Source organism: Hoplias malabaricus, chromosome 9, assembly GCF_029633855.1.
Source record: "Hoplias malabaricus isolate fHopMal1 chromosome 9, fHopMal1.hap1, whole genome shotgun sequence".
Lineage (NCBI taxonomy): Eukaryota > Metazoa > Chordata > Actinopteri > Characiformes > Erythrinidae > Hoplias > Hoplias malabaricus.
The window spans coordinates 25,664,664-25,677,069 of record NC_089808.1 but is presented as its reverse complement, the minus strand read 5'-3'; the positions used below and the strand labels follow the sequence as shown (position 1 = coordinate 25,677,069).

The following is a 12,406-nucleotide window of genomic DNA, read 5'->3' as shown; positions in this document are numbered from 1 at the left end:
AACAGCAAAAATAAGTCAGTGTTACCCCACTATGGAGCAGGAATAGAGCAACATCCTCATCTCGGTTGGTGCTTTTCAGCATTTGGAGTCTCTCTGTTGTCTAAATACCTCCAGATGGTGTTTATTAGCCGTGAGCAGAGAGAGAGAAAGCCTAGCATACCAGACCGAGACAACTTTTTTTTTTTTACCCATTTAAAGAAACTGGGCTTCATAAACATATTAGAGCAGCTTCCAGCGCAAACCGATTGCACATGGAGAGGAGAAACACTCAGAGTTTTATAAATATTGTTTGTTGATTAAAATTGTGAATTTCACCTTTAATGTGAGTTCTACTATTAAACCATCCAATGACTTGAGAGTGAGCGATAAAACGTAGGAATTCTTACTGCTAGTCAATTTTCTGACCTTATTTCTCAACAACTAAATCAGAGTGTCTGTGTGTGGGCTAACAGATGGATGCAGAGAGTACACTTTTACACACACACAAACAATATAGATTGCAGTGACTTTTTCACACTTTTAAAGGGAGCCATGAGGGAGAAAAGGTTGAACGCTGTAGAAACTGAAAGATTGTTTTCACCAAACTGTCTCTTTAAGGTGAAGGAGCCCTGGTCAAGGCATGCAGAGCTGGGTTTAGGTCTAGACTCATGGTGCGGTCACCTGGGCCTCTGGGAGCCCGGCTAGGGCGCTGGTCCTGAACGCCCCTGAGGGCCCGGTGGTCCGGAATGACCCGGGTGGGGCGCTGGATCTGAAGGAACCTGAAGGCCCGGTGAATCTGAGGCCCCCAGAGGGCCCTATGGTCCTGAAGGCCCCCGAGGCCCCAGTGGATCTGAAGGAATCCATAGGGCTGATGGGGGGTAAGGGGAAGCTCCAGTACTCCAGATCCATGTCCATCTCCATGGTCCCGTGACCCTGCAGCATGAGGCCGCTGCGGGGTCGGGCCAGACGCCGCTTGTGTCTCGATCGCCTGCGGCTGCGCAGCTTCACCTGCTGAAGTTTGAACCGACCAATCAGGAGCTACGGTTGTGTGCAAAAAAAGCTATGGACCTCCCTGTGGGGTTTTTCAGTTTGCCAGATACACTAAGTAATTTCTCATCTTCTGGGAAGCCTTTACACTAGATATATAAACTTAGCTGTGAGGATCTGATGGTGTTCAGCCTCATAAACATCTGTGAGGGTCAAGGGCTGGTGTTAGGGATTAGTTCTGGATCAAACTCACCACTCCAACTCATCACAGAAGGATCAGATGGTGCTCCATCACAATGCAGGGAGGCGTTGTACCCCTTAAGGCACTTTTAGGTATTTTTTTTTTACATTAAAAAAACAGTTTCATAATCACTGTAATGATCCTCTAAGCTGTAATAGGGAGAATAGACCCTCTGTCGTGGCTACTCCAGGCTCAGCACTTAGTGAAACTGCACTACGTACCTTTTGGAGGAGGATGAGGAGACCACCCCCACATTCCATCTCTTACATTAAAGGGATAGTTCAAAATCAGATCGTTACAGGTTTCCCCATTCATTTCATAGGTAACCGAGCGGAGCAGTTAAGTAATCTCTAAGACTTATTCACAGGATTTGATGGCATTCAGCCACTGAAATATTAATGAGGAAATATGCTGATGTTGGAGGATTAGTTCTGGAACCAGAACTCATCACAAAGTTGTTGGATGGAGCTCCATCTCTCCAGGAACACTGCCCCACAGCCCAAAGGTGGGGGGTTCATACCCCTATGGCTGATTCTTGGCATTGGGAAAATGTGACCTCAGGCTGATTTCATGGAGATTATAAACAGTGAGGGGTGGGGTGGGTGTAAAATACAGTACCTCACTGGTGGAGGGAGACGTGCTGTCCGACTCTGAGGAGCTGTGCTTGGTCAGGTTGTCCACTGACATAGAGATCCCTCGATTCCTGAAATCAGAAAATTGTTACTAACAAAAGGTGGAGAAAGCAGGGACATGGCAGAACACTGACCGCTGAAAACAACAACAACAACAACATCAACAGTAAAACGGGACGTAAAACTTGTTATGTACACTGTGTAAGGTTTAATACCACCTTAAAGTCAACATCCTGCCCCATACCACATTAAAAACAATGCCCTACTCAATACATAGAGGCATAAATGCAAGATAATTTAAAGCAATACTATGTTTTATATATTTAGAAACTACAAAATGTAGGCAAAATGCAAAGAGGGAACTGTCCAGTCCACATTAAATGGTGCAGCAGTTACCTTCCAGCAATTAAGAAAATGTACAGAATTTTCTATTTCACCTTAAATAGTGATGCGGTTACATTCTGTCACCCAAGAATCTTAATTGAATTTTCCATTCCACCTTAAATGATGCATGAAGTTACATTCTCCTGGATCATAACTATTGGATCATTTAAGGAGGAAAGGACAATTTTATTAAGATAGTTAGGTCCCAGAACATAACTTCTGCATAATTCAATTTGGAATGCAAAATTCAACATAGATACTTAGGTCCCAGAATATAACTTCTGCATAGTTTAAGGTGGAATTCAAAATTAAATTAAGATTCTCAGAGGCCAGAATGTTGCTGCAGCACCATTTAAGGTGGAATGGAAAATTCTATTGATTGGCTTAGATGCCAGAGTGTTACTGCAGGAATTTTTAATGTGAAACATTTTGTCATGAACTAAATCTTTGCTGCCAGACTGTGCTGTATGTTACCCAGAATGTTGTTAAATAACTGATTCAGGCCAAAATGTTGATTTCATCACAAGAAAAACACAAACAGCAAGAGGATTTTATTAAAAAGAAGAGTGCATAAAATCCTCACATTAAGCTCTTCATCCTCTGGTCGTCAGATCTCTCAGGGAGAACAATCTCGCTCCTCCTCTCCTTCCACTTCTCCAACTTCTCCTTCATGGTGAAGGTTTTCGAGTAACGCTGGAGCGGTGGCGTGGTGGATGCTTCGTCCTTGCTGGGTCTGGAGGGACTGCTGAGGTCCAGGGAGTCTGGACGGGTTGGCGGAGCAGAAGGAGACTCGTTCTCCTTCTCTCTTTTCTCCTTCTCATCTCTTTTACTGGCTTCTTCCTGACCGTTAAATTTCCCAGGGTAAGTTTTAACGGAGATGAGCTCATTCTTCTCCTTTGTGGAGAGGCTCTGAGGTGGCCGTGGAGGCAGAGGCTTGGTTTCACCTCCAGGGGGCAGTGTTCCTGGCCTCTTTCTCTCCTCTGTTCCTGAGCTGCTCTTGGTGATCTCGGATCGACCCTCATTCCCCTCCTGCACCAACCTGAGAGAATTAAGCAGTGATTGGTTCCTGAAGAAGTGATTGACACATGGAAGTATTAAGCCCCGCCCCAGAATAAAATCTACATGCCCCTTACAGAAGCGCTAGTGAGTTTTATCTCTAATTATTAACGTGGGGGACTTTCTCACCACAGTGGTGGAGGCACTTATTATTATTATTATTATTATGACAAGGTTATATTATTATATAATTATTATTACTACTACTATTTAATCATTATATTGTAATTATTAATAATAATATATAATCATTGTATGTTATAACAGAAAGTGCCTTTATATGCATGAGCTTCCTTTTGCATGCAGGAACTTCTGAAGGGAAGCTATTGTCCATATATGGTCATTTGGGGGCATGTCTTTATGTAAATGAGCATGGCTACACAGGAGCAAAGCCGGAGTGTTAGTTTGTGTAAGTTCATCAGACACAGCAGTGTTTACTGGAGTTTTTAAACCCTGTGTCCACTCCCTGTCCACTCTGTGAGACACCCTTTTGTAGACAGTGGGGCTGAGACAGAACAGACAGTGAATGTAGAAACAAGGAGGTGGTCCTAAACTTGTGACCGATTGGTGTATGTGTAATTACTGTGGTAATTAAGGCCTAATATTTTTCTCACCTCCGTCGCTCTGAGGTCTTGTGGAGCTGTTGTAGTTTTTTGAAGCTCTCTCTCTGTTTGAGATACTCTGCTCTCTGGCGAGACTCTCTCCACGCTGTCTGGATCACAGATGCTGCTCTACAGCGCTTCGATTCACTGTAACCACGCCAGGAACGCTGAGAAATTTACAGAAAACTTTAGAAAGAAACACCTTATTTCTCCTTATGAAGGAGGAGAAGTGTCACTAACACTTGAAGCAGTTATACAACAGAGAAGAACAATGCATGGAATAATATTTTAGGCATAGAAATGAACATAAGAGTTGGATTACAAAACAATGTTTATACAATATATGTTTATTTTAATTTAAGGATATAATTTAAAATAAATATACCGGCCCCCGCATTTCCACTAGTTTTTGTGGGAACCAAGGATATGTTATCAGCAGGGGGTGCTGTGGAACTGGGTACATAGTCATGGGACAGAGTCATGGTTTATCCACTGTTTACAGTAGAACTCTGTCTGGTACAGTCAGAGAATTTCAGACTGTGGTTCCAGAGCTGTCTCCAGAGCTCCAGAATAGTAAGAACAGTGGAGAACAGTGAGAACAGTAGATTTCAAGAACAGCAGAGAACAATCACCCAAAAGTGATGGCACCTCAAGTCACACTAAATATAGCCCCAGAAACACACACAGAGAGCATTTTCCTGCTTTAATTTCTTTGAGATTACCTTTCCCAATCAGAAGTCAGGCTAATTTCTGTATTTCTGTTCAGCACCACTGCACCATAGCACTTTATTTGCAGCTCTGAGCTCTTTCTGGAGCTTCGTTATCTCGACTCGCACAATAAGAAACAATTTTTATTATGGTTCTGGAACCTATTTGTATTGGTGGAAATGGGCCGAACGGTTCCAGATAGCTTTTTATTCTTTTCTTCCTCCCCTCTCTCCTTCATTAGTACTATTTTAAGCGTGACTAACATTACTATCGTGTGGTTATTTTTTCCATATCTGTTCATTTATGTTTAAATGTCCTCCCTCACAAATGGTATATTATAAATAAAAATAAATATTAATAGCCCTCTGAAGGGGGGTGGGGGTGGTTTTGGGACAAAAGAAAGGAAGAAAAATGAATAAAAAAAAATTGTTTGCAAACGGGAATGTGAAACTAATAAGCTTCCTACTAAAGCAGAGCACTGATTCAGAGTGGAGGTGTGTACCTGTAGAGTTATAATGGCTTTCTTCTTCGTTAAAAAGTGTTTCCTGGTCAAACAGGCTCTGAACCATCTCTGCAGGATGAGGATACGATGCATCACTTCCCTGTGGAGCATATCCTGCAGTTTCTGTCTGTCTGCCTCTTTCAGAAAGACCTACAGAGAGAGAGAAAGAGAGAGAAATCACTGTAATGGAAGAAGAATGGAAGGTTGATCTGATCTCACAGCTATAAAGACAGAAGGTTCAGAGACCTTGGTTTTTCCGATCTGGAAGCTGGAGTCGCTGATGCCGGTTTTCCGCAGCAGGTTAGGGATGTCCTTCTGAGGCGTGGATGCCTTCTTGGGCAGAAGAACTCTAAACTCATCAGTGAAGTCCTGCAGGGAATAGTGTCATCTTGATTTGACAAAGCTATGTTAAAGCAGTTACAAACAGATATTTATTTTAAAGGAAGTGTCTACGATGGGCAAGCGATGTTCTCTCTGGTTGTTTACATTCCGAATTTAAGCATCTTTTAAGGTGGCATTCTCCCGAGTTTAGAGACATTTCCACCTTAAGTAATTGGAAACAGCAAAAGTCAGTGTTACCCCACCTATGAACTACATCTTTAAGTGTTATTTTTTTCTGAATCTTGAATTTCCAACCTGCATGTGGGGTTGACTTCATGGCTGAAGAATTAAACATTTTCATAGGGAACTGTTTGAAAAAGAGCATTCCAAGTTTAAAGTGGTATCCTACATAAAGGGCTTCAGAGGGAGTTTATTTCAAGAGCATTAGACCATGTGGATGGTTGTTTTTAAGATCTTGTGTAAGCTTCTGACCCCATCCTCTCTTCCTTGCAGTGTAGATCCCCATTCCCTTCACTTAGAGAGTACAAAAACAATGATACAGTGAGAGGACAAGTGTGCTAAGGTACCTTAAAGGTGTATTTGGCTCCGTATCCAGACCTCTTAATGCGAACCGTCTCCAACATTCCTGTGTACCTCAGCTGCTTGAGGATGAGATCTTCATCAAAATGCATTTCCCTCTGGAAGCAGATGACAATTCATAGTGAGATGTGTGAATTCAGTTGGAGAATCTGTGTGAACCTTAAGGCTCCAGTTTCGTACCTTCTCAGCGTTGGATCGGATGCAGCGGATGAAGAGAGGCTCGGCTTTCCTCAGCGTCTCCAACAGCCGGACTAGAGACGTCTAAACAACAAAGGACATTATAACATGCAATATATTGATTTTCTCATCAGTGTCCATTAGATCCCTGGACCTTCAATCTTTATTTATAACTGCTCTGAGGCTTTCAAGCAAAGATGGAAAAAGTGCTCAGTGGCAGAGGACTGATGGACAAGACTGCATTACTATCCACTGGGACACTTTTTCAATTCCAGTTCCCTTCCCCACCCTAATGGGATCTAGACGCTGTGAGGAAATCTGTAAAATGTGGAAGTCCATTTTCCCTGCACAGAATCCATAATCTAGATCATAGAAAAAGAACTATAACAAGGGACGATTGATATAAACCTTCATAGGAACAACCACTGATACATGGAGCATCTTTGTTTCCGTGGTTACGATACACCCACTTCTATAATATGGTAATTCTACATCCATTTCCATGTTTACACCAAACCCAGGCTCTGTCCGGAATGGCCCCCTATTAAATATACTGTATATGTTTCACTGAAGCTACCACCTCAGTGACAGTTTTTCTGACAGTATACAATCTCCCATAATGCACTGCTAATTAATAATATACACTGCACCTCACTGCATGAGCTGTGCATGAGCTAATGAGGGACTGGGGAGCCATTTTAGTCATAGCCCCAATTAAACTTTCCCCGTAATTACACTGCAACAACTTTCATAAGTACACTACATCCACAGATACGCTACAGAGGTTTTCATGGCTAAGCTACACTTCTTTCTTTAGTGAGACCAAGCCAGTTTCCAATATCATGTTACAGCATTTTCTGGCTGTGTCACATTACTCAATATATAGTGCACTGTTCTAGGGAACTGAGTACAGGAGGGTAGTGAATGATTTCAGACATGAATTCATGTGGGTTTTTACCAAACAACGCAGTGGATTATGGGTAAGCTGTTATCTGCTAGTGTACATGGATTGTACACTACTTTTGCGGTGTATTGTGGGATTGTTTGAGTGCACTGAATATGGTCCACTATGTTTTTTTTTTAAAGACGCAACAACAGAATGGCAGATCCCCAAAATAATGTTTTGGACATGGTGTGGTTTCCATAGTTACCCTACAACCATTCACATGTTTATGCTACAATTGTTTCCATGGTTACAAGAAAGCCATATCACTTGTTACCGTACACCTTCCACAAATACACCCACCACTATAGCTGAACACCACCCATTTCCATTCATTAAGATTGCAGCTATGTTGTAGAGAGTGAGTGAAAATTAAAGGAGTAATGACTTTACGTCATTCAAACGGAGTCACGGACACTGCTGTCCTTTTGTTATAGGCCATGTTACTGCATTTGTGATATTCCTTTCATTTCTACTCTCATTATTTCTGACTCTGGAATCCAAACCCAACCTGGAACTGTGCGCTGATGCTGGGAGGCTTCTTCTTCTTGTGAAGGTGGAGGAGGGACCTGGTGTCTCGATTGTGGAGGTTCAGATCCACAATCAGCTTTAGAGAGCGAGAGTTGACCAGATTCTGCACAAAAGCAGTGAGAGAGAGAGAGAGAGAGAGAGAGAGAGAGAGAGAGAGAGAGAGAGAGTTTGCTCCACTATATTATAGAATTGATCATAAAAAAGTTTTACAATATCATTTAAATAACCACTCCTGCTTTCAGGCAAAATGTGGCCAATCAGACCAGATACTGTTGGGGCTTGAAGTTAGCTACAAGGCTAAAGTAGCTATGCTAAGTAGTGGAAAACTATACCCTGCAAGTTAGCATGACACTAACAGCAAGCTTACATTTCTATAAACCACCGTTGAACCCATGAACAGACTTTATTATGACATGTTTATCAATAAATATCTACTAAAGTACATTAACACTGTTAAACATGAATTATACTGATCTGTAAGGCTGATAGAAATGCTACTTCGAAAAATAAAATTCTTCATTTTCATTACTTAGCCCTGTAGCCCATATAAAGCTAAATAAGTTAGCTTCAGACACAAAAAATGGTCTCGGCTGGTTAACGAAATCTGAGGTACCGGGGTCAATCACATTCATTTTTTAAGGATTTCTTTGTTGTTTACATGTTTATTAGCAGAATCATACCTTGGGGATAAGCTGCTTGTGTCTGTTGGTCCTGTTCTTCCTGGAGACATTATAAGGTGAAGAGGGACATTTGAAAAGTAAAATATGACTTTACATCAGGGATTAATTTACTTTAAGAGTCACTAGGGCTGGGTATCAAAGATCAGTACTGTTACAGGACGTATTACTTCTGTACGTCATGGTACCAGAAACATCATTTCATACTAGAGTCATACTCATTCAGATGTCTCCTTTAAATTATACTAATACCAGGATTGACCGTAATTCCTTAAAATAATTTTATATGTTGTCGCTGCTAGCACAAAAACTTTTACTCCATTTCCCATGGTAGTTAAATTATTTGAAGTCCATTTATATATTTTATGCTACAACCATTCATATATTTTGTTGCTGTCCAAAGAAAAACAAGGTGGCTATATTAAAAATTAACTTTACAGGAGAAATACAATTTTTAAAAAAGTATACATTTAATGGAAGTCTATGTAAAAAGATTGTATTCAGAATCATTGGTCATTCATTATGAGATTTACTCATAATGCTGTGTTCAGATGGTGTGGTTAATAGTAAACTAAACATCAACAAAATTAGAGATACATGTGTTTCTTTGGACAGCGATGATTTTACATGTTTTTTCATTGGTTACACCATATCCAATTCCCCACCTATGTTAATTAACACCTTAACAATACTATGGTCAGTCCTATGTTTGGAGATTTAAGTCTCTTGTAATTTTAGTTAGGTTTTGTCAGAGAGTGGTGGTTTATGTTGTGTGCTATTTAAAATCTCTCTCTGTATGCTGTGTCACTCAGTAGTTGTGAAGGGTACTGAATGTTTCTGAAGAGTACTGGTTGGTACTCAGCCCAAACCCCATGATCCAGAGCCCAGACTCACTGAGAAAAGAAGCGTAACTTCCTCACAGAAATGGTGGACAGACGGAGCTTTTGAGGAACTTCACCTCCAGAACGTTTAATGGTGCACAGGACTTTGGCATGCAACTGTCTGATTACACCCACAGCCCAGAGATCAGACAAAAGAGAGGGAGAGAGAAAGAGAGGGAGGAAGGAAATAAACACGTAAAAATCAACAGTGGATTAGTACAACACACACAAGTATTAAAGCGGCAGTCCAGAAAAAAATTCAGAAGAGCTCTGCGTTTTCCAGTTCCTACATTTATAAATATGTACATTTTTCTGTGATTTTGAAGAGCTGTTGCTTTAAAACAGTTCTGTCTCCTGCCTCCAGCATCAGGAGTTACTGTGGAATAACACTGACCCCAACCTCCTCAGAAACACACCACATGGCCAAAAACTTTGTGGACACCCGCTCAGTGCTGTGAGGGTTTGTAGGCATTCAGACACAGCCCCATGCTGGGAGGCTTTATACCTCTCTGGCCCATGCTCGGCCCTGGGCTTCTTGAGCTTAGACTCATGTGCAGTTGTCCTTTGCTTCCCTCATTTTCTTGATCGATGTTTGTCTTTAGAGATTACACACACTGAATTCACCGACTGCTGGGGGTGTCTGTAAACCATTGGGCATGTAGTGTACATAGGGACACCCCGTACGCATTCATCTTGAGGTTATTACAGAGCAGAAAAACCCAGGAGAACCCAGAGAAACCCGAGTGAGAGAGAGTGTGAAGATTTAATTGTAAACAGCCTTTTCCCCCATGCAAGATCAACTTACTTTTTACTCTCAAACGTGGCAAAAATGTCCTCGAACACTTCGAGAGGGTTCTCCTCAGAACGGTCGAAGGAAAATTCGATCAGGGAGCGCTGGCTGCATGGAGGACACAAAAATATAATCAAGACTGACCGCCTGGACTCGAACTACTGAGCAGGTTTATCCTAGACATTTTAATCATGAGTACAATGTAGAATTTTATATTTGTACAGTGTTATTATACAGTGTTTGTACAGTGATATTGTACAGTGTTTAAACAGTTCATTCATTCATTCATTATCTGTAACCGCTTATCCAGTTCAGGGTCACGGTGGGTCCAGAGCCTACCTGGAATCATTGGGCGCAAGGCGGGAATACACCCTGGAGGGGGCGCCAGTCCTTCACAGGGCAACACAGACAAACACACACATTCACACCTACGGACACTTTGGAGTCGCCAATTCGCCTACCAACGTGTGTTTTTGGACTGTGGGAGGAAACCGGAGTACCCAGAGGAAACCCACGCGGACACGGGGAGAACACAGACAGTCACCTGGAGCAGGAATCGAACCCACAACCTCCAGGCCCCTGGAGCTGTGTGACTGCGACACTACCTGCTGCGCCACCGTGCCGCCTTAAACAGTTCAGGTATCGCCTTTTTGAAAACAGTTCTGTATAGATCCCAAAGGGGTTCTCTAATTGTTACAAAGTCTGGTTTGTTACAACAGACTTTACAACCCTTTTTAGTGCTGTTTTTGGTTGCAGTTTCACATTGCAGTTAGTTCTAATTAGAACAACTGCCTTTACTAAAGAACCCTGGAAGAACCCTCTTTAAAGAGAGTGTATAAAAATCCAAAACACATCTTCTGCCATAATTCATGGTGCAAAATAAATATCTGACTTTCCCATGTCCTCCTGACCTCATTAATCTGCCGATGGTTGAGCTGGGCCTCCTCATCTCCATCAGAGTGTGACGGGAATACCGTCTGATCGAGTCTGAAACAGATTATTATTTGAAATAATTAAGCAGTATCCAGACTGGAAATTTCATCATTGTGCCTTAATTCATAAAAATTAACTATTTATTCAAATGATTGATAATTCAAAATGATATATATATAAATATATATATAAATATATATATATATATATATATATATATATATAAAGAAAAATAGAAAGAAGCAGCTATATTTGTAGTGTAATTTGTAGAGAATAAAGGCAAAAAGAGGAAACATATCTCATACGTATAATGTAAATAAAATTAATTCATATAAATAAAAGTAATATAATCAACAGCAACAATGACAGAAAAAACTAAGAAAAAAATGAATTGAAGTTATAATAATTAAAACCAAGACAGTGAGCATTACCTGGATGCTCCGTGGCAAAGCGGCGTCCTGCTTCTTTAAACATGGCAATGGTTCGTACAGTGGCCCGGAGGATTCCCCAGCGGAACACAGCCACGGGGTCTGAGCCAATCAGCTGCCTCAGATAGCTCCTTTCACTGCTGCGCAACAGTGCCACCATGTCCGGCCGCATGTGGTCCGTGTTCTTCGCCCTGAAGTCCTGCAAAAACAGAAGAATTAGGGCTTGACTGAGATGAGGATCAGGGGCCAATAGTAACTCTGATTTGGGGGGGTTGGGGGGCTATAATTCAACATTAAATATTCATTAATAATTTATAGTTATATTTAGCTTTTAATTTGAATACATGAAGTAGTGCTCAGTTCTCTGTTATGGCACTTCTTAAACTTCAGAAACTCATGATTAAACTGTGTATTTTCTACATTGAGGGAACAGAAGGCATCCAGAATGTCTTACGGACTTACGTTTATTACAATATTCTAGGGCTAAACGTGAGGTATGCATGACTTTTCTGTTTCTGTACTGTGTTGCTTAATATTAATATCTTTGTTATCAGATTAACGAGGACACGGTAGACTCTGTGTTTAATGCTGTGACTATCTTGAGCCTCTCTCCACACAGATAAGCAGCAGCAGAGCTGGAGATTTCATACAACAATATAAAAATATTTGTTTATACCCAATAACAACACACTTCTAAAGCTCCTCTTGCTTGCTTATCAACATAGACTAAAGCACTTGAGCGTTAAACAGTGTCAGATCGCATGCCCTAGTAAATAAGACATGTTTCTGGATGACTAAGACTTTCACACCAAGCAAAAAGCAGAAAGCTGAAAACTGTCCTTCCTTGTCTTCCTCCTCTTTACCTTTATCTGGTATTTGACCTTTCCAGCGTAATGGAGGATGACAAAGGCTGGCTCCATGACGGGTGTGGGGACGAAGAAGGGATTCTCCTGATGCTGCTGTTTAAACTTCTCCAGCAAGGTGCTGTCTGTGGCATGAGGGAGACTGGAGATACAAAAAAAAAAAAAAAAAAA

General features: G+C 41.3%; 1 protein-coding gene across 3 annotated transcripts in view; it reads right to left on the bottom strand.

Annotated features, from left to right (window-relative positions):
• myo9b (myosin IXb) overlaps positions 1–12,406 on the bottom strand; it is a 43,274-nt gene that overhangs the window by 13,536 nt on the left and 17,332 nt on the right. The window contains exons 12-26 of one of the 3 annotated variants that reach the window (XM_066680534.1): positions 12,236–12,377; positions 11,376–11,571; positions 10,923–10,998; positions 10,027–10,119; positions 9,235–9,342; positions 8,344–8,383; positions 7,644–7,766; positions 6,193–6,273; positions 6,000–6,110; positions 5,338–5,460; positions 5,092–5,241; positions 3,894–4,048; positions 2,807–3,262; positions 1,826–1,910; positions 661–990 (exon numbers count right to left, since the gene is read on the bottom strand). In XM_066680534.1, coding sequence (XP_066536631.1) covers positions 661–990; positions 1,826–1,910; positions 2,807–3,262; positions 3,894–4,048; positions 5,092–5,241; positions 5,338–5,460; positions 6,000–6,110; positions 6,193–6,273; positions 7,644–7,766; positions 8,344–8,383; positions 9,235–9,342; positions 10,027–10,119; positions 10,923–10,998; positions 11,376–11,571; positions 12,236–12,377 — 2,269 coding nt within the window. The remainder of the gene's footprint in view (positions 1–660; positions 991–1,825; positions 1,911–2,806; positions 3,263–3,893; positions 4,049–5,091; positions 5,242–5,337; positions 5,461–5,999; positions 6,111–6,192; positions 6,274–7,643; positions 7,767–8,343; positions 8,384–9,234; positions 9,343–10,026; positions 10,120–10,922; positions 10,999–11,375; positions 11,572–12,235; positions 12,378–12,406) is intronic. The other 2 variants (XM_066680536.1, XM_066680535.1) reach the window with 2 other exon arrangements.